The sequence below is a fragment of the Schistocerca americana genome, chromosome 5 (genome assembly GCF_021461395.2).
Source record: "Schistocerca americana isolate TAMUIC-IGC-003095 chromosome 5, iqSchAmer2.1, whole genome shotgun sequence".
Taxonomy (NCBI): Eukaryota; Metazoa; Arthropoda; class Insecta; order Orthoptera; family Acrididae; genus Schistocerca; species Schistocerca americana.
The window spans coordinates 370,370,860-370,392,191 of record NC_060123.1 but is presented as its reverse complement, the minus strand read 5'-3'; the positions used below and the strand labels follow the sequence as shown (position 1 = coordinate 370,392,191).

Genomic DNA, 21,332 nt, shown 5'->3' with positions numbered 1-21,332 from the left:
AATTTTGAAGTGTTAAATCGTTAATGGAATGCACTATTTTGGAGGACTGTTTTGTGTTACTGTATGAAGCTATTTCATATACTGTAACTAGCTGTGCATCATTATCAGACAGACCATTCTTAACAGGAAAAGTTGTTATTAGTTCAAATTTATCTTGATATGTGAAAACGTTATCTATCAGTGTGCTGCTTTCCTGTACCACCCAACTAGGAAAATCAACAACTGATGTCAAAAGAACCAAGTAATACTTCAAGGTCAAGCTTTTTTATCTGACTCTTTCAGAAAATCTATGTTGAAATCCCCACAAACAATAATTTGCTTTCCTTCGTCTGACAGGTAGCACAACAAAGAATCTGTTTTTCAAAAATAGTTGAAAATTTCCCAGTGGGGACCCGTATACGGCTACAAATATAAAAGTGCTTTTATTTAGTTTAAGCTTCTTTGTGTTGCTCTATGCAAGATTTTTTAGTTTCCAAATTTTTTGCACTATGACAGATTTTATGAGGGTTACTCCAAAAGAAATGGACACCCCTTTTTTTATCCATCTTTTATCCTACATGTTTGAAAGTTTTACAGTATGTAGATACATCCTTTAGGAACAATATTTTCATTTCTCCACATAATTTCCATCCCTCTCAACTGCATTACGCCATCTTGGAACCAGCACCTGTATAACCACACAGTAAAATTCTGGGCCAACCTGTTGGAGCCACTGTTTGGTAGTGTGCACAAGGGAGTCATCTTCAAACCTTGTTCCACGAAGAGAGTCTTTCAGTTTCCCAAAGAGATGATAGTCACATGGAGCCAGGTCAGGACTGTAAGGCGGGTGTTTCAGTGTTGTCCATCCAAGTTTTGTGATCGGTTCCATGGTTTTTTGACTGACATGTGGCTGTGCATTGCCGTGCAACAGTAAACCATTCTGCTTTTGCCGATGTGGTCGAACACGACTCAGTCAAGCTTGACGTTTCTTCAGTGTCGTCACATATGCATTAGAATTTATGGTGGTTCAACTTAGCGTGATGTCCACAAGCAAGAGTCCTTCGGAATTGAAAAACACCGTAGCCATAACTTTTCCAGCAGGAGATTTTTTTTTTTTTTCTCGTTGGGTGAATTTGCAAGATGCCACTTCATTGATTGCCTCTTCATCTCTGGTAAAAAATGATGGAGCCATGTTTCATCACCTGTCACATTTCTTCCAAGAAATTCATCTCCACCATTCTCGTACTGTTCCAAAAGTTCGCTGCATACAGTTTTTCATGTTTCTTTGTGAGCCACTGTCAACATCGTGGGAACCCACTTGGCACAAACCTCTTTTAATGCCAACACTTTCAATATTCTGCAAACACTTCCTTCCCCTATACCAACATAGTGTGACAGTTCGTTCACTGTGATGCGTCTGTCAGCAGTCATCAGTTTGTTAACTCCCTGCACATTGTCTGGAGTGCGTGCAGTACGAGGCCTGCCGCTGCGAGGACAATCCTCAATATTGCCCTGCCCGCTTTCATCATGTAACCTGCTTGCCCACCGACTAACTGTACTGTGATCGACAGCAGCATCTCCATACACCTTTTTCAACCTCTTGCGGATGTTTCCCACTGTCTCGTTTTCACAGCACAGGAATTTTATGACAGTACGTTGCTTTTGATGAACGTCAAGTGTAGCAGCCATCTTAAAGACATGCTGTGACTGCGCCACTCTCCCAGCTACCAATACCATCAACAGGAACCAAACCTATGCTTGACAAAGTAGGCGCCCGAAGCAGCTGATCTAGCTTCATGTTGACCCTTCTGAGAGAGCTGTTCAATTGGGGCCGGTCATACCACATGAAAGCAGGAACCAAGCCAACATTTGTATGATTCGTTGCAGATGCTATTTTTACCAGGTCACACTCAATATTGTAGCCCTGATCCTTATCAATACTGTTTCCTGCTCCACTCACTACCACATGATCTTGCTTTGTAAAACCTTTGCACAATAATCCTACATCCTCTACCACTTGGCAAAGCCATGCACTGGGCTTGAAAATACTTGTGACCTGGTAACTGTCACCTAATTTTTCCTGCAAAATCTGTCCCACATCTCTTCTATGGCTACTACCTAACAACAAAACTTTCCTCCTACTTTCTACTTTTTTTGCAACAGTTGGTTTCCTAGTGAAAGTCTGTTGAGTGCTGACTACACTTACATCTACCTGAGCCTCTTCCTTAGCTGACTGAGGTAGCAAGGCAAACCTGTTATTTGTGTCAGTGATGAAACTGTCTGATACTGTTTTCTTTCTGTGGCCCCTGTTCCTTGCTACCAGTTCCCACCTGTCTTCACCCTCCTCCCACCTTAACCTCATCAGTTCCTCCATAGCACTATCCAGTTCAGCCTGAAGGGCTCTAATCTTCCCTTCCTGTTCCGCTATTTTCCTATCCCTTGAACATAATCTGCAATACCATGGAAGAGACCCATTTACTTCCCCGATTCCCATGCCACTACATTCACCCCAATCCGCTTCAACAGCTGCGTAGAACCCCAGAACTGACTTTCCTACCGCAGCTCGAACACTTCTCACTCATGGTTGTTTGCAACATTTTTTACAAAATTTATCTAGGCAATAACAATAATATTCTATTAACTACAGATCACAAAAGCCACTAAAGTTATGTGGAACACTAATATACGTGTATACTATTAATATAGTAACGTAATGCAGTTAAACTAATGTTAAAAATCAAAGTCACAAGAAAGTTGTTCTGACTGAGTCTGCTAAAACAGGGATCAGGTTTACCTTAGTTGCTCATTTACTGTGATTATGTCAAAGTGCCAGAAGGAGAGATGTTACGAATGTAGTGCAGAACTGTTTGCAATGATTGCATATGGAAATGTTTTCTGTTCAGCAATACACGTTTCCTTTAATGGTCATATGTATTTTTAATTTGTTGGTAATAATGAAGAAGAAATTTACTTGATACATGTAGCTTTGTATGCAGCTTACAGCTAAAAAACATAAAAATTATTTCTGTTACAAAAAATCTAACACCGGAGTTATTGTGTGACAACAATAAGTGCAAGCCTTTGTGGGTCATTCTTATTACTGTTTTCAAGTGGAGTGTAATGCCCATATGAGCAGTTAAACATATGGATTAATGGTAAATGTATGACTGATATTGACCATAAATAAATAACTACATTTTTGTCAAAATCACTGACTGTATAGTCTTTGTGACTCGCTGACTGTATAGTCTTTGTGACTCGCAGTGATTATACTTTCTGTTTGCATTGTGTTGAAGTTCACATTACGCATCACTCGGCATTGTGTGGGGAAATACACTGACTGAAAGTTGCTTGCTCTTTACATGGTAAATAGAAAAATGACCTCAGAAGATGAGCCTTGAAACTGGTACTGTATGCACAATATAACTTGGCCCTTCCCATGAAAGGTACTGGGAGCAATCTCTACCTCACACAGACAATGCTATTGCAGGGCAGGCTGTGTATGAAACATAAAGCATCAGTGCTTCTATAAAAACAGAGGTGATGCATGGAGCCAACAACTGTCTGAACAAATATGTAACTGAAACTGAAATTTTCTTTTTACAAATAAGAAAAGTGCTAGTATACAATGGCATTGCAAACACTAGTGTTAACTAGCTAAGGTTGTCTCTGAGCTAATAAGTTAGTACTTGCTGACTCCTACTGAAATCTGTGCTCCCAGAAATACCCACAAAAATGGCCAGATTAATTGTGCATATAGTAGTGGGACAAAGAGTACAAAAAATAGCAAGGGAAAGGCTGTGTTGTTCTTGCACTTTATACTGCTTTACTCTAACAGTAGTGAGGATTCAACTTGCTGTTCCTGATTAAGTTAAGTAATGCACATCCTTGTCTTTAGTTACAAAGTTCAGAGTTTGAGCTGTTTCAATGTTGGTTGATTTCCACAGATGCACTCTTTATTTCATATTTTATTATGTATGCTTTGAGGAGTTAACGCTTAAGGTTTAATTTCTTGGTTTCAGGATCAGGTTTTGCATAATATTATGGAAATTTTCACTTTCATGGGTTCCTCGGTATTAAGACAAGATGATGCTTACAGTTTTCAAGTCATTTCCAAGATTGTGGAAACTGTTATACCTCTTATAATAAGGGTATGTATATTGCAACCAAGTACTTTAATACTAAATATAAATATGTTGACAGAATGTCATATCGTGACCCAGTTCAAAGTATATTCTTATTATATGCTTGTTTATACAACATAAAATGTCTATAATTAGTGGGGAAATGGTGTCTACTGTTAGGTGCTGGCACTGTAAACTATTTTGAATTTATGCGCCAACAATCGTTTGTGCAGATGCATCATTTAAAATGATGTGGGGGCATATATAGTTGAAAATAGTGACTAAAAGTAATTTTTTTCAAGCAGTTTGTAGTAGTATGTTCATTTGTTTGTCATTGTTTGATGCTGATTGGACACAGATGTCAGCTCTACTATCTACCAAAAGCATTTGCTGCAGATTGTAAGTTTTGACAAACAAGCAATATTGGCAGCCTATAAAAACATCTGTTGCAGAACCCATGGCCCCTGTTTGTCTGTCTCTTCTTATTTGCCTCATTGTGCCATTCATAAGACTGAGCACATTTTTTGGGCTACATTCTGCACCAAAAACAAAACCGAATACCTGTTGGCATCTTTGTGAAGGTTAGTGCTGTCTAAATGACTGCACACTCCCAGATTGCTATTCAGTTCCATTAATAGATAATGCCAGCTGAATGCTTCAAGACAGTAGAATATGTTTGAAGATATACGTCTTGAAGGCTTACTATCAGATCTCACTTATAGAAGAAAATAAATGAAAATTGACAATTATCACTCCATTTGGCATGTATAATTTTACAGCTAATTCATGTACACGTATATTTACAGACTTCCCGTTAGACATAATCATTAGATTTACTCCTGGTGTACAATACTTTTTTTTTTTTTTTTTTTTTTTTTTTTTTACAAAAATCACTGTTCGTCACTGCACGCGCGCGCCCACACACACACACACACACACACACACACACACACACACACTGGCGATCTCTGGGCCATTTTCTGTACCGCAGCTTCCCATTTTCTATCCTGAAAAACTGAATCAGCATCCCTTCAAAATGAATGAGATGTTGAGCTCAGAAAGAGGAAGAGTTGTTAGTATTGTGCTATGCATAGCTTGGGGGTAAGTATTTCTAGAAAGGAAAAAAGAAGGAAAAATACATAAAGTGAAGGTGTTATGTGGAATGTTGGATGTTTTATTATTATTATTATTATTATTATTATTATTCATTTGTACAACATTTTTTTTTATCAAACCCCTACTCTGTTTTATCTAAGTAAGCCTTCCATGTATAAAATGTATTGCATAACAGGTTCTTTTTAGCTGCCTTTTTAAATAAGAGTATTTTTGCAATTTCTTTAATCTCTTTTGATAATTTATTGTACAGATTTATTCCTCGGTAGAAAATGCTGTTTTGAGTGTTATGTTTATTTTTTCTTGGTAAATGTAAGTTGAGTCTCTCTCTTGTTGCATGATCATGGACAGAGCTGTTTGTGCAGCATTGTAAGGATTTTATTTCTGTTTCACCACGTAAGTCACAATCCAATTGGACCTAGTTTGGAAGAAGAGCGTTGCATCATCTAAACATACTTCTCAAATGTCTTGAGAAATGTAGTATGGGGACTAACTGTGGGAAGTCTGTGTCTTGACACACAGAAAATAAGTATTTTGGCATACTTCACGACACAGAAAGTACCAAATCAGGCTTGCAGAGAGAGTAACAGCCATAGTAAACACACCTTGCCCAGAAACTGGTTAATAATTGTGAGCATTTCTTGGCACAAAGAAATGCTACTGTCATCATCTTGAACATGCTGCACAAAACCAAACTTTTATAAAAGACTATCTGAAGGGACTTAACAAGAGTAACAAAAGGAAAATCAACTGGGCTTCAGAAGCAACAGAACAGTCTGGATAATGCAAGGAGAACATAGCTTGAGCTTCATTACCAGCTTTCCCAAGTAATGGAGTATGAAATTTGGTTGTTTGTGGCTGCAAGAAATTTCACTGCAGGTGGAGCCCTTTAACAGAAACCCGGTGGAATTTGAAAGCCTATTGGTTTCTTTTCAAAGAATGTTTCTTTTCTCAGAAGTATTGTTCAACTTATGACAGGGACTGCATCATTTATGTAATAAAGTAAGACTTAAAATACATAACTGAAAGAACAACATTTTCTGTCTACATAAGTAATGAGCCATTAACTTTTATATTGAAACAGAAGAATGATAATGCTTCGCGATTGCAACTGTGTGTTCTCCATTACATTTCCCAGCTCACAAATAATCAGCATCGTAGCAAATGTGGTTTATCATCTATCTAGGCTGGAGGAGTTGGAGATGATGGACTGAGAAATAGCTGTCTCACAGGAAAGAAGTGATGAACATAAAAATCTAAAGTCAGTCTTCATTGAAATTTAAGCTGTATATTACTACTGGTGGATTAAAACGGTGGTGTGCATGTCAACTGAAACCATTCTTCTATAGGTACTCAAACAATTTAAGATCACAGTTTTTTAGCATTATCACAATGTGAGATTGTCTATAAAACTCCTTTCTTCCAAATTTGTTTGGCCAAGCTTAAGGAAAGATGTGCGAGAAACAACTAGGTGTTTACACTTTGCCATAAGAGTAAAATTAAAGGTGTACTAAATCAACAGTTTGAAAATTCCCAATCATTGATGGACATTTCCAGATGGTACATATTGACCTAGTGGATCTTCTGCCACCCTCTGGTGGATTCACTTATAATATGACTTGCATGAATAGGTTCAACAGCTGGAGAGAACTAGTGCCACTTCAAAACGTTGAAACAGAGACAGATTTTTGAATCCCTGAAGTACCAGATTTAGAATGTTACAACACATAAAAGCATTTGAAGGAACACCGTTTTAATCTAGTATGTCCCAAGCCCCGGTAAAGACTTGGGCTGTAAACTGATAGAACTGTTGCATACCATGCACAGGCTAAGGGTAAAATTGAAACACTTCAAGATTTCTATTTGAGCCCATGCTACAACTAAATGGAGTAAATATTACTAGGGTGATCAGCTCTCCTGTATTTCCTGGGCACTCCTGTATTGGAGCATTTTTTTTTAATCCTCCCAGCTCCGTATTAGTCACCTGTTTCTCTGGTATATTTTGTCAGTGATCACTGTTATAAATATTAATCCCATGAAGTACTATCTTTACAAGTAATTCAAATCACCTGGCTGATAGGTCTCAAACAGTTTTCATATGATAATCAGTACTGTTATTGACATACGTCCTTTCTTCTGTTCATGCTTCGATGGAAAGAAGACAGTTTGTCTCAAGGGAATGAAAGCAGCAGAGAAAGAATGACGTAGCCTGTGCGTCTAAAGGGCTCATGGGGGGGGGGGGGGGGGTGTTTATTCTCAGTCGGTACAGGGAATCCATGGATGCGCTCACCTTGTACCAGTGCATACTGGCTTTGAATTTACACCACAAATGAGTCTTGTTGTACGCTTTTGCCCTCAAAAAACTTTCTGTCGGTTTGTGGAGTTACCCCAAAGTATCACACTGCATGACATAATAGAGTAGAAGTAAGTAACAGTATCCTTGATTTTCTTTTTATTTATTTATTTTTTATATTTTATATTTTTTGTTTTTATTTGTTATATTTATTTTCTAATTGTCAAGCAGTCCAAGAAAATGCTATGTTTTAAGCAGTTGAAATTTCTTGTGAGTAAATCTTCCTTATACCTCCCCAAAGTCATCTTCCTTAAAACCATGATAACATGTTGGTTGCCCTAAATATTACTCACTATTCTACTTGGCCTCTGTTGCTCCTTCTGGAAGTCAATCATTGCTGCAGTGGCGGAAATGTTGGGTTTTACTGCATTGGACCTATGAGGACACTTCTTCCATGAACCTCATATCATGATGGTTGCTAACCCTACAACATTCATCATTAAACCGAAAAAAACAATGAAGCACCTAAAAAAACAATGAAGCACCTAAAAATTGCAATGTGTTCCCACAAATCCAAAAAAACTTCTTCCTTTCACAAGGCTCTGCCACAAGTTACATGTTCATTAGAATTGATAAGATAAATAGTGGACTTTCGCAATCAGTTGGGCGTTCTTATGAAGTGATTCCACATTTTCCGAAGCTTTTCACTGTGAGTATTAGAGATGAACTACCTAACATTTCTATTGATTGCCTTAAGCCAGCCTGTTTTCTTCCTGGTGACAGTGCACAGGAGAATCCAAAGCCAGCTGGCAGCAGACCAGGATACAAACTCTTCCCAAGTGCCCAAGAAAGTTAGAAAATCAGGACACATGGTGAAATTAGCTGCCAAGTTCACAGATGGTATTGAGGCCCACAGTGAGTGGGGGCTAATGTTGGGCCATATACAAATTAAAACTGGCTGAAATTTTTCAAACAGTTTTTCATACTATATTCATTTGTTTTACTAAATATCTTTGCAGAATTGAATGGAGCTGTACTGCCTGTTGTCAGTTGGGAGGGGGGGAGCTAGTATAGTGAGGAAATGTGTGTTTTATTTATTAAATTATATAAAAAATATCAGTAGACATAGGGAATAAATCGCCTCAGTTTTAATAATTTTGGCAAAACTTTGTTATTATGTTGTTATGTCATGTCCCTAACTGCAAAGTTTCTTAACTTGTGAAACAGTGTTCAGAAAAACAAACACTTTGATGTTAATGATACTTCTGCATGAATGATGGTTGTTCATCTAATTTAAAACAGTAGGAAAACCAGTTGCTACTACCTGTCTGTCTGTCCTCCTCCCCCCCCCCCCCCCCCCTTTATTTAAACTACCTTTTCATAGTACTTCAAAGCATTGAATGTTTCTGCATTTGATTTATTATGTATTTCTAATGATGTTCTTTCAATAACATCAGGATTATATACACTTATCAGCCAAAACAATATGGCCACCTACCTAATAGCTGGTACATCCACTTTTTGGCATGTATTACAACGGCGATGTGTTGTAGCATGGAAGTAATGAGGCCTTGGTGCATCGCTATAAGTAGTTGGCAACACATCTGCATGTGTGTGCGCGCGCGCACTTACACACACACACACACACACACACACACACACACACACACACACACACACACACACACAGTCACCTAATTACCATAAATTCTGGGGATGGGGCAATGACCTCTGATGCCATATTCAAATCACATCCCATATGTTTTCAATCGGGTGCAGATCTGGTGAGTTAGGGGGCCAGGGCATCAATTGGAACTTGTGACTGTGTTCCTCAAACCACTCCATCTCCCTCCTGGCCTTATCACTTCGCGCATTATCATGTTAAAAAATGCCACTGCCATCAAGAAACATGTTCGCTACGAAGGAATGTATCTAGTCTGCAGCCAGTGTACAATACTCATTGGCCATCATGGTCCCTTGTATGACCGCCACTGGACCTATGAACTCCACTGGACCCACGGATGCCCATGAGAATGATCCCCAGAGCATAATGGAACTGTAGCCGGCTTGTCTCTGTCCTTTTGTACGTGTGTCAAAGGCTGTTCCCCTGGAAGATGATCGATTCTTGCCCTCCCATCAGCATGGTGAAGAAGGTACCGGGATTCATCAGACAATGCAATGCTCTGACACTGCGCCAATGTCCAGTGCCGATGGTCATGTGCCCATTTCATTGTAATTGCCAATGTTGTGCTGTTAACATTGGCACATGCATGGGTCATTTGCTGCTGAGGCCCATCATTGCGACTGTGTTCAGACACGCATGTATGCTGCCCAGCATTAGTGCCTGATGTCAGTTCCACCACAGTTCGCTGCCTGTCCTGTTTTACCAGTCTGCCTAGCCTACATTGCCCAACATCTGTAATGAGGGGTAGCTGCCCAACCCCATGGCTTCTAGACATGGTTTCACCTTGGTTTTGCCACATATTGAAGACACTCACCACAGCACTCCTTGAACATCTGATAAGCCATGCAGTTTCTGAAATGCTCATGCTGAGCCTTCAGGCCAACACAATCTGCCCTTTGTCAACGTCAGATAGATTGTGCACCTTTCCTGTTATACATATGGATAGCATGCTCACTGATACTACAAACTGCAAGCAGTGTGTATGTGTGTCTGACTAGCAGTCATTCCTCGCCAGGTGATGTCAGTATCACCTGGACGCGTTTATGTCAATGGTAGTTTTGTTGTCATAATATTTTGGCTGATCAGTGTATGTCTGTGCTGAAGTTCTTGAAATTAATGCTTTGTTTTCCATACAAATTAGCTTTCAGGAAAAGGGCGAATAGACTCTGAGAAACAGATTATGTATTTATTTTTATTTACAGCCCTTATATTAAAGACTACACAGTTGTTTCATGGGCATCATCCACTATTAGATGAACTTTTTGCTGACAATTAATAACTGTAGTCCTTGGAATTACGTGTGTGAAATTTTTAAAGAGCATGAATTTCTACTGTAGTTGAAGATTTAAATTAACTGTAAAGATAATATTTCTAACTTTGTAAAGTGTGTGCAACTAATGAGGAGACAACTGTAACTTCAAATGAGATACTTTTCTCCTTGTTGATGACAATGGAAATGGAAATGAAGGAAAGAATCATAGACCATAAACTTCCACAGCTGGGGGCTATTGTCTCGTGGTTGAACGGATTCCATATTTAAACCAATTGTTTCATCTCCTTCTGCGGAGGCAATTTTCAAAGGGAACTTTAGTTTCTGTGAGTCCCCGATACATCCCATCGCTCGCTACTGACTGTAGCAAAGTTCTTTTTATTCCGGCTCCTGCGCAGTGGCATGACATCAGATGCTTTGAATACCCAGTGCAACAGACCATTGACCATTGCCATTTGCCATCATCAGCTGTTGCAGTCACCCAGTGGTGGAAGACTATTACACATCTTCTTCAGCACCAGGATCCAGATGCCATTCAATTTCATGCCCCCCTACTTGTGAAGTTCTTGAGATGTTTAACAGTCTTGATGGGCTCTCCGTATAGCTTTTCATGGTATCCATTTGTGGCTGCCAGTACGTGAGTCCTATGATAATGAATGTGGTGATCTCCTAGCTGTAAAACTTATTCCACAATAGCTGATTTGTCAGTCTCCCTCTCCTACCATTGCCTTTTGCTGTTTTTGTCATTTTTTTGACCGTTCTTTTTGTAGTACTCATGTACACCTCTCCACAACTTCACGGAATCCTACATATTCCTGCTTTTTCCAGTGGTATGCAAGCATACTTCACCAATTTTAGGTGTTGCTATATCTTCCAGGTGGGTTTGTAGATTACTGCAATGATTCATTTTTTCAAGACTTTTTTTTATGCCGTCAGTAACATCCATAATGAAAGCCAGGAAAACTTTCAATTTCAAGGGAACTTGAGCATCGGTATGATCGTAATGTCCTTTTTGCCTCAGCAGACGAATAACTGTTGTTGAACAATGCATTGTTGAGGTGTTTCATTTCGCCGTCAAACAGCTCTGGTTTTCAGATGTTCTTTGCTCTATCTGCCAACATTTTTATGATGCCTCGCTTTTGTTGTAGGTGATGGTTCGAATCCTGGTGTAGGTAATGGTCTGCACGTGGATGTTGTCAGTAAACTGAGTGGCCTAAGCTACAATCATCTTTCTTGAAAACTAGTGCATCAGGAAAATGTTTTTTTCCATATGTCTGCTTCACCATGGCCAACTGAATCTTCGTATTAATTCCATTGAGATGCTTGTGAAAATGAATCAGTTCATCTCTTGCATGCCCCCACAAAACAAATGTCACCTGCGTAGCAGAACCAAATATTTCTCTCTCTCTCTCTCAACCCCACACACACACCTTCTTCTTCTTTTTCTTTCCCAGTGCCTGCTACTCGAATTTTTCCCTGAAGATATTTGCTACAACTAGTCTAAAGAGACTCCCCATAGCCACAGCACCCATCTGTTCATAGAACATAATGTTTGATTGGAAGTAGTAGTCATAAGGCAATATGTAAACAGTTCTGCAATAATGTGAGGAAAAATCTGATTCTGTTGTTGCAACACCTCATTGAATGGAACAATAGTAAGTAGTGAAACCACATCAAAACAAAGTAATACGTCCATCAGCTGGACCACTATGCAGGTGGTTGCTGATAAAATATGGTGAATTCGTGATGTAAGAGTCCTGCATACAGTCATAATAATGTTGTCAAGAATTTTGCAATCGAATAGGTGAACGAACCAATGGCAGTCACTAAAGGTCTCAGAAGAACATGTTCTTTATGCAGCTGAATCGAATGGAACTGAACTGAAATGAATTGAACAGAACAGACTTTTCTGAATGCTCTGTTCATTGTAGAACCTTTTTATCAACCGCGCAACAGTTCTAAGAACTTTTTAGTAGGGTCTTTACTCAGTTTCCTAACAAGTAAGGTTAGCTTCAGAGATATTGTGCTGCCCATTTGTTAACATTTCACTGTAGTTAGAGAGTAGCCTCTCTACGTACATTGAAACACACAATCTAAATAGCCGTAAGTGTCACAGCTGCAAACTGATGTTCGTCAGCTCGTGTTGCCTGCAGGCATTTGACTACACATACATTTCCTGATGTATGAACATTTAACTTTCAGGAAAAAATTCATCCCCCTTCAGAGTATCTGTGCTACAAAGACCAGTCATTCCGGATACAGACTGCATTTCAATGTTACTAGGTTTGAGTGTATTATCTTTGGGTTAAAACTTGAATCCAAGGCTTTGAAGACTGATTTGTTTGGATCTGTGTCCATTAGAGTTGACAACTTTATATATATACGGTGTCTAATTTCAGCATTAAATAGCTCCCAGTTGTCGCCGAGATTCTCAGATGTATGACAATTTTTAACCAGGAATGGGGAAAAATACTTTTTTCTGTGACATTTTGTTAAAACCACTAATTTAGCATTATGTTGCTGAAAATCACAGATTTCATGTTATTTCATTAAAAGCCAGTGATTTTGCATGTTTGTTGCACTATTTTTTAAATTAAGTTTTCTGTTCCTACCTAAGTAATTGCCACCAATTTACAGACTGTATGAATGACTTGTGTAGTATATAAATATATGCAGTTAAACATGTGAGTGACAATGTATAAAGTGATCTAAATGATTAATGGAAAATCTCATATAAAGATGTGAAACAAATACTAACAAAGAGAAGAGGGGCTGGCCAGTACTTACCTGTACTGAGCTGAGGTAAGTACTGGCCATCCCCTCTATCTCTTTGTTAGTATTTGTTTCACAATGTATAAAGTGAATCATTTATATGCCTTTTACATTTCTCCTAATGAATGGCTTTTAGCATCATTTTGGTCCTTATGCGTTTATGGGAGGAAATGAAAATTGTTTGAATGTAAACATCTTGCACATTAACATAGTTAAATACTGTATTATACAAATCATCCATACAGTGTATAAAATGAGACTGCCTACTTCAGTATTCTTATGCGGTGCAGGAGTGGACAGTATGGTTCTGATGATTTGATACTGCACCAAAATGAGCATAGCCATCTGCATATGGGCATAATAGCCCAAAACTGGTTGTGGCAGTAAAATACAGCTCATTAAAAAATATTTGTGGCTGGTTTTATTCTCCTTCAGCAATCCTTAATTGAATAACAGCCACAGAGATCAACAAGATCTAGTTTGGATAAATTAAGATTACGTCATTGATTATTTAGTCTTGCTGTAGTTCTTGATTTTGATTTGGTGTTAGTATGTTTTACCAAATCTGAAATTGTCTGCAGTTTTCATATTTAAATTTTAATTGTAGACTTTTGTAACATTCATGAATTAGAAGTATTGTATGCTATGATAAATAAACATGTGTATGTTATTTTGTCTATTGCAGGCTGAACATTCTGGTGTGTTGACAGAGAAGATGAACTCGCAACTTGAAGATATTGTAGCAAAAGTGATGAGAGTGTTTGTTGATGCTGTGATGGATATTCCAGAGCATAGACGCATTTCGTTATTCCACAAATTACTCCAGACATTAAATGCTGAAAAATTTTTGTGGTTATTTATAAGCCTTGTTCTGGAGAGTCATGTTCTCAGAGGCAATGATGGTGTTGACAACAGAAATACTAATAAGAAAGGTTCTGAAAATAAAGAACAGAATGCAATGCCAAAAAGGCTTGAGTTCCTAATGAATATAACTAAACAGTTCTCGCCTTATGTTATTATAAAGAATTGTGTTTCAGTAATAAGATACGTGAGATTGCTTCCATCATCAAAAGGTAAGAGATTTGGTGCTATATCCGTGTATGTTGGCTGAATGATCTAATTAAAATTGACATCCACACCAACCAGAGATGAGTTGTGTGTCACTCTCATGTTGAATTTATGTTCAGTAAATTTTGTAGATAAATTTAAAAGATAATAGTTTTGCAGTAAAAGCTGCTCTTTTTGACACTTTTAAGACCAGACTTGGGACAAAAATTTTCATTGCTCATGTATACTGCTTTTAAACAATCAAATGAGTTCATTATTTCGTATTTTCTGATCAAGTCTTTGATGCAAATAATCATACGCTCAATTGTTGAGATGTGTGTTGTACTCTGAAAATGTATATTTTTTAAATACATTGAAGCCATTAATTTTTTGTTTGTATTGCAATATACAATTTTTTTTTTTTAGTATGATGGGTGACACCACCTTGTCAGTAGAAAGTGATATTTAAAGCTGCTGGTATGCCTGTTTCTTTGTGGGCTGATTGATATTTCATTTTCAGATGAATTGTTTTAGTCTTATTTAGAAAGGTGTGTTGCAAGTAGGTAAAATCTTCTAAAGCCGTTGAAGAACTAGGATGTGTCCCTTGGAGAGATTCTGTTGATATGCTCTGCTTTAGGATAGAAAGAGATTCATAAATTAGAAATGAAGTAACTGTTGTGATTATGTTGCTGTGCTTCACTGTTCTGTGATTGAAATTGTTTAGCGTTTCATCTTGAAATAATGTTTGTTATTCTTGATCATGGTTACAGAATGCTGCCTACATAACTTACTTGTAAAGATGACATTATTTGCTGATTTCTTGATTTATGTCTTTGTGTGAATCATATAATTCCAGGACATCACAAAACATAATGTAACCAATTGGAGACTGATTTAGTGCAGACTATACACACATTACAATTTATCAACCCATTTTTTTTGGGGGGGGGGGGGGGTGTCTTAAATTGGGCCATCTGTTCATAAATTACTAAGGCATATCACTTCTTTGCTTTCCATCTATGAATTGTAACATGTTAAAATAAATGTAAGATATTCGTGTTGCTGCATTGACAATGGTAAAAATAAGGGAGATTAGGATTTAATGTCCTGTTGACAATGTGGTTATTAGAGATGCACTGTCGGACTGAAGAGGTCAGAAAATGGCTCACATGGAGAATTTTATTATTATGATTATTACTGCAGCAAATATTTTTTACACCATGATAGTGGAAGTTTGAGCTCAGTTTCCACAATAGCAGAAAATAATGAAGAATTAAGGATGGGTTCACCTTTTTGCAAGTACACAAATTGTCGTTTCGCTTGAACTCCCAAATGTGTTTCACCATAGTTGTTGCATCCTCAGTAGGTTTTTTCTTTTATTTTACATTGTGTGTGTCCTGTGGCTGCCATTCAAAACCAGCCACTGGTCTAAATTAGTATACCTTGTTATCAGTGCAGTATTTGGGTGGTCCTGAGCAGTGTCTGGTTTATATTTGTGTGCCAAGCATGTTTTTAATGGTATTGTGTGGCTTGGACACATGTTTGACTGCACAGAATTGCATTTCTGATCAGAAACATGAATTTGTGCAACAAAATGTGTGTCCAAGCCGCAGCAACATAACAAGATGCAGTATTCATAAATGACTAGGAGAAAACATCAGTCCAACTACACAATAACACCAAATACATGCTCAACACACACATACAAACCAGATACAGCTCAGGACTAGCAAAATACTGCAGTGATGACATGGTGTACCAGTTTAGATGTTTGGCTGATATTTGATTGGCAGCCACAGGACACACACACACAGTGTAAAACTAAAGAGAAAAGGGAAAAAAAACCCACAGAGGATGGCACAGCTGTGGTGAAACCTGTTCCAGTGTAAAAACAAAATAATAATTCGTGTGCTTAGAAAAGACGCATCCATCCTTAATTCTTTATTATTTTTGACATTACTACAAATTACAATGATTATGCATAAGGCTTCTGATCATTACTCTTCTCCCCACTTCGCTGATGTTCCTTTGAGATAGACATTATACATGTATCGAATTACAGGGAAGTGGTTGTACATCAGACCAGATTGCTTGTTCAGCAGGGTCCTCCATTATTTAATTGTCCAAATTGCCAGGACCTGCCGAATTATACTGCCTGTAAGGACCCTTAACATTTAGAATAGCTGTTCCTATGCCAATGACATCAATTTTTTGTCTGTAGTATTGGCATAAGTTTTGATATACCATTTTGTTTGAAATTCAGTCACTGTCACACTTGAAGGTACTAGATATTCTGAGACAATCAACAGAAGGATTTTTACAAAAATGTTTGCAAGTGTTGTTGCATCCTACAGGTTACTATATTGACTTCTACAGTGCTGGAGTATGTAGTCTTTTTTTTTTAGTGTATTGTACATGTTTTTACTTTTGTTTTGCCTATTTGGTCATATGGTTGACAGATCACCATACCTGGATGGGAACAAATTCAGCAGTATATGGAATAAAATTGGCTTTAAAACTACACTTCTGTATACATCTCAGTTTCTTATTTGAATGTTGTTTTCAGATAATTAACCAGTAATACTATGAGAGGGACAGGAGCAGCGAAAAGTGCACATTATTCTATTGAAACCATTGAAATGGTAACACTTGATTATTTTGTGTTGTAAGCTGTCATTTCTTTAGTAACTGTTTTAATTTTTTTCCAGATGAGGTGTAATTTCTCATACTGTAAAATACTGATAGTGGCTTATTTTTAATTTTTATTGCAATTATCTTTGTGGCAGAAAACTTCTTTAGGCTGAAAAAGAAGATGGGTGCAACATTGCCACCATCATCACTGTTTGATATTGCTCATCATACGGATAAACAGCTGCGTCACTACAGATACAGTCTTGTAACGTTTTTGTCATCGCTTCTGTCATCAGCATCGTTTGTTGCACAGGTACTTGATTTCTTTATCTATTTTAGTATTTTGTAAAATCCGCTATTCGTGCTATAGAGATGGTTGCTGGGAGTAGCAGAATCAGCAGGTCACAAGATGGTGTATGAGTTTGGTGCGATGTTCACTTGTTTCGAGTTGCTACTAACCTTGGCCCACTATACAATGCAGTGGATACTGGCATTGTTGTCATCATTCCATGCCGAATTTCATTTCATGTGTTGTCATCTTTGTGTGTAACATTTGTTTTTCTATCCATAAGCACATGGCGTGCAAAACTCAATGCTTTCTACTAACAAGTCAGGCTAGGTTGACTGTGAGGGAAATCTACCTATGCTGGTTGAATAACTTCAATTTATGTTGATTCAGCTATTTCCCGTTAGCCATTGCACTGAGTGTTTCTGTGTTAATGTGTTTATATAGTTCCAAGATATCATTTATTCCTGTGTACTTCTCTCTACCAAAGGTAAAGTGATAGAGACAGTGCAGAGCTTGCAAATCATGATTTATTAATTAAAAATTTTAAAAGCCACAAGGAGATGGAAATAGGCCAGTTGTTACTTTTGTGTTTGCTGTGCAGCTGACAGACCTACTTAAATTAACACTTGTAACAGAGAAACTTGTAGCTTCCTTCTTTAAAAAGGAGATAGTAATTGTTTGCAGGAAGTTATAAAAGAGGAGAAGGCTCTGCTACTGATCTCAGGCTAGAAATGACCCATCCATCACGAGGAGAAAGGGAGACAGAGATAAAGGAATCTGTATCAGAGAAGTCAGATCTAATACATTATTAAGAACTACACCAGGTTCAATTCAAGAGATGGTAGAAAGGAAAGAGAGAGAAGTATAGGTGGATTACCAAAGGAACAGGAAATGAAGAGTAGAAAGAAAATATCAATTAAATGGTAGAAAGAAAGTGGAAAAGGTAAAGAAAGAGGATAGGAGAAGAAAAACAGACTATTATATATATGATGGAGACAATTATAAAAGAAAATAATCAATTTGCTACTCACCACGTAGAGGAGGTATTGAGTAGCAGACAGGCACAAAGAAAACCACAGCCAGTCCTTGGCACCCAGAGACAGAAGCCATGTGTGTACAAGTTGTGTGAATGTGTGAGAAATCTACTTCTGAGGAAGGACTCTGTCTGGAAGCTTAAATATTTCTACAATTTGTTTTCTTTGTGCCTGTGTATTACTCAATGCCTTCTCTATGTAGTGAGTAGCAATCTACCCTTTCCATATTATCGTTGTTCCATACTGAACATCTTATTGTTTAAATAATTAAATTATAATAGCTACCTTATTGGCGAGGGAGAGGGATGAGGATAGGCTAATACAGGCTGATTGTAAAACCAAGACTAGGTAAAAGGATATGTTGGGAAGCAAATTTCTGTCGGTAGATTTCAGGGAAACTAGTGTGGGTTGGAAGGATTGAAATGGTTTGGTATAGGAGGTATTAAGAGTCTCTTGAGTCATTCTTTGAATTAAGCTAAGCAACTGCAAAGAGGACATCTGCAAGGCAGACAGTCCTTTTGTGCCCATTCAGGCTATCAGCTAGTTTATGGATTAATACCTCTATAATAGAGAGCTATGCTATGGACATATGTCAGCTGATAAGTAACATGACTATAACCTGATTGAAATTACTTAATAGTTGACATCTGTTACTTACTGCAACAGTGTTGCTACATCGCCTGCTGGCTACCGCTTGGTTGTAAGTGATGCACCAACATGGCAGGTCACTTCACAAATGCTTAATATGTAATGCAGAGCAATGCTGGAAGTGGGGCCACCATGATGTTTGACAGAAATGCAAGATCTTCCGTTGACAGCTGATTTTAAGTGACCAATGACTGAACTGTTACAGTCAACTCATTTTGTAGTCCTGAATTTTAGCTCCTGTCGTTACCTCACCACAACCTTGTGATGTGCAATGTCTCTGAGAAAATGGTAGTCAGCGATCTGTGGCAGACCTAAAATCATGATCGCTTTTTTCACAGTGATTAAAATAAACCTCCACGAGCGAACTCAATACAGAAAAACTTCAATTTCAGTGCTTAAAAAGAAAAACGTGCTTAAAAAGAAAAACTAATTTCTCACCATCATTCATTCGTTATCCTGAAACTATCCTCACACTGGCTTCATGAACTGCCACTTCACCAACAGAAGAACAGTTCTGGTTGGCACTTATTGTAAATTACTGATGATACTGACAGATTCCAAGTGAAGAAAGAAGATAAGAAGAAAAATGAGGGAAAATAAAAAAAGCCAATACGATAATGAAAATATGGCAGCAAGGTACTAAAAATAAAATAAAAAATAAATAAATAAATAAATAAATCAGTTAACTGAGTAAAAATAACAAAGAAGGTTTTTTGATTAGATTTCTACGTTATTTTTTTTTTTGTGTGTGTGTGTGTGTGTGTGTGTGTACTAGTGTATCTGTGCCAAGCCAGGGGTAGCAGTCTGGGATAAGAGGAAGCCTCTTCCTTGGTTTTCACAGGCTAGGGCCATTCCTCTGGTTTGTTTGTAGATGCAGCTCTTAGAGATGGCGAAGTTAAGGGTACAGATGGATATGATTAGTGAGATAATGAATGAGGCTTATTTGGGAGACTCTCAAGTGGACATTGTGAGTAGAGAAGTAGTGTGTTTAAAGGGCTGTGGAACTACCAAATAAAAAGATTAAATTCCTTTTTTCCAACACTTAGTTTGTCTGAGAAAATTTACACTTCATGGGTGTCCTGAAATGTTTTTCAGAGTATGATTGTGTTTGAATATTCAGTCAATTTGGGCAAGCTGAAAATTAAGTAAGCTTGTGTTAAATACATTGCTACACAGTCTTCCATTGTGTTTTGTAATGAACCAGTCCACCCTCAACAAATTTATACAGTTGTTACACAGTTTGACTTCTATTGTATCAACCATGTTAATAAATTTGAGAGCTATGGCTTTGTATCATAACATGTTTTATGATAGTTTGTGGTTTTGAACATCACAATCACTGTCAACCTTAGCTTGGAAACAGCACTGTGTGGTAGTGTTGTATCCATCGGCGGATTCTGGATTAATTTTACCTATAATTTTATATCATAAAGAAAGTGTCATTGTTGATTGTGTTACAATATAAGGTGATTTCAGTTTTCAGTACACAAATTTTTTGTTGTTAATAATTTTGCAAATCACAGCTATTTAAATATGTGCACAAAATATCATATATGCTGTGCCTGCACTGAGATAGGGAGGCAAGCCTTGATCACTTTGCGCTATTCCCATCCATGCACCAGTCCATGCACATGGCTGGACTTAGAAATTCGTCATATGTTGTTTGGTGTCTTTTATTCTCCATCTCCTTATCTATCTCTTCTTCTGTCTTCACATCTACCATGTATCTTGTCCCATGTGTCTCACCTCCCATTTACATCATCTGCCAACTGCTGCCCACCTAACCATCTGCCTACCTCCCTCCTATCTCTGCTCACCCTCTGTATGCTCTGGTTTTTCCATGTTGTTTGCATTTCCCTTATCTTCTGTCTGCACTGTCTCCTCCTGCTTCTTAAATCCCTTTTGCTGACTATCTACTTTTACCAGCCCACCCTCTGTTTAAGCCACACGGACCTCTCCCTCTGCAAGACTGACCATCACTGTACACGTCTTCTTTTACTTTCCTCCCATCCTTGTGTCCTTTATCCTTCACAGTCACAAAAGGGGTGCTCCTTTCTGGCAAGCCGTTGGGAATGTGGGGAATGGTGCATGGCTGGGGAGACAAGGCATGAGAGATCTGTTCCTGGACAAGGTGGGGAGTTTGAACTTAAGACTTGAAAGGCATCAGTAAAATGCTCACCACTTTTGCATGGGGCCTGCTCGTCTCTGCAAAAGTAATGACTTTGGGTTGCTAGGCTCTATTGAACGGACTTATTGGAATGGAGTGTTTGTCAGATGACAGAGTGAAGGTTTTGTTGGTAACTGGCAAGTTTGACATGGATGGAATTACTAATGGAGCCATCCCTGAGGTGGAGATTGATATCGAGGAAGGTGGTTTGTTGGGCTGAGGAGGACCAGGTAAAGTATATAGAGGAGAAAGTGTTAGGTTCTGAAGGAATGTGGATAGGT

At 38.1% G+C, this 21,332-nt stretch overlaps 1 protein-coding gene across 1 annotated transcript in view; it reads left to right on the top strand.

The window, feature by feature from the left end:
• Positions 1–21,332, top strand: part of LOC124615903 (HEAT repeat-containing protein 1) — a 276,744-nt gene that overhangs the window by 166,476 nt on the left and 88,936 nt on the right. Inside the window, exons 15-17 of the mRNA XM_047144079.1 lie at positions 4,002–4,130; positions 13,921–14,308; positions 17,069–17,226. Of these exons, the coding sequence (XP_047000035.1) occupies positions 4,002–4,130; positions 13,921–14,308; positions 17,069–17,226 (675 nt within the window). The remainder of the gene's footprint in view (positions 1–4,001; positions 4,131–13,920; positions 14,309–17,068; positions 17,227–21,332) is intronic.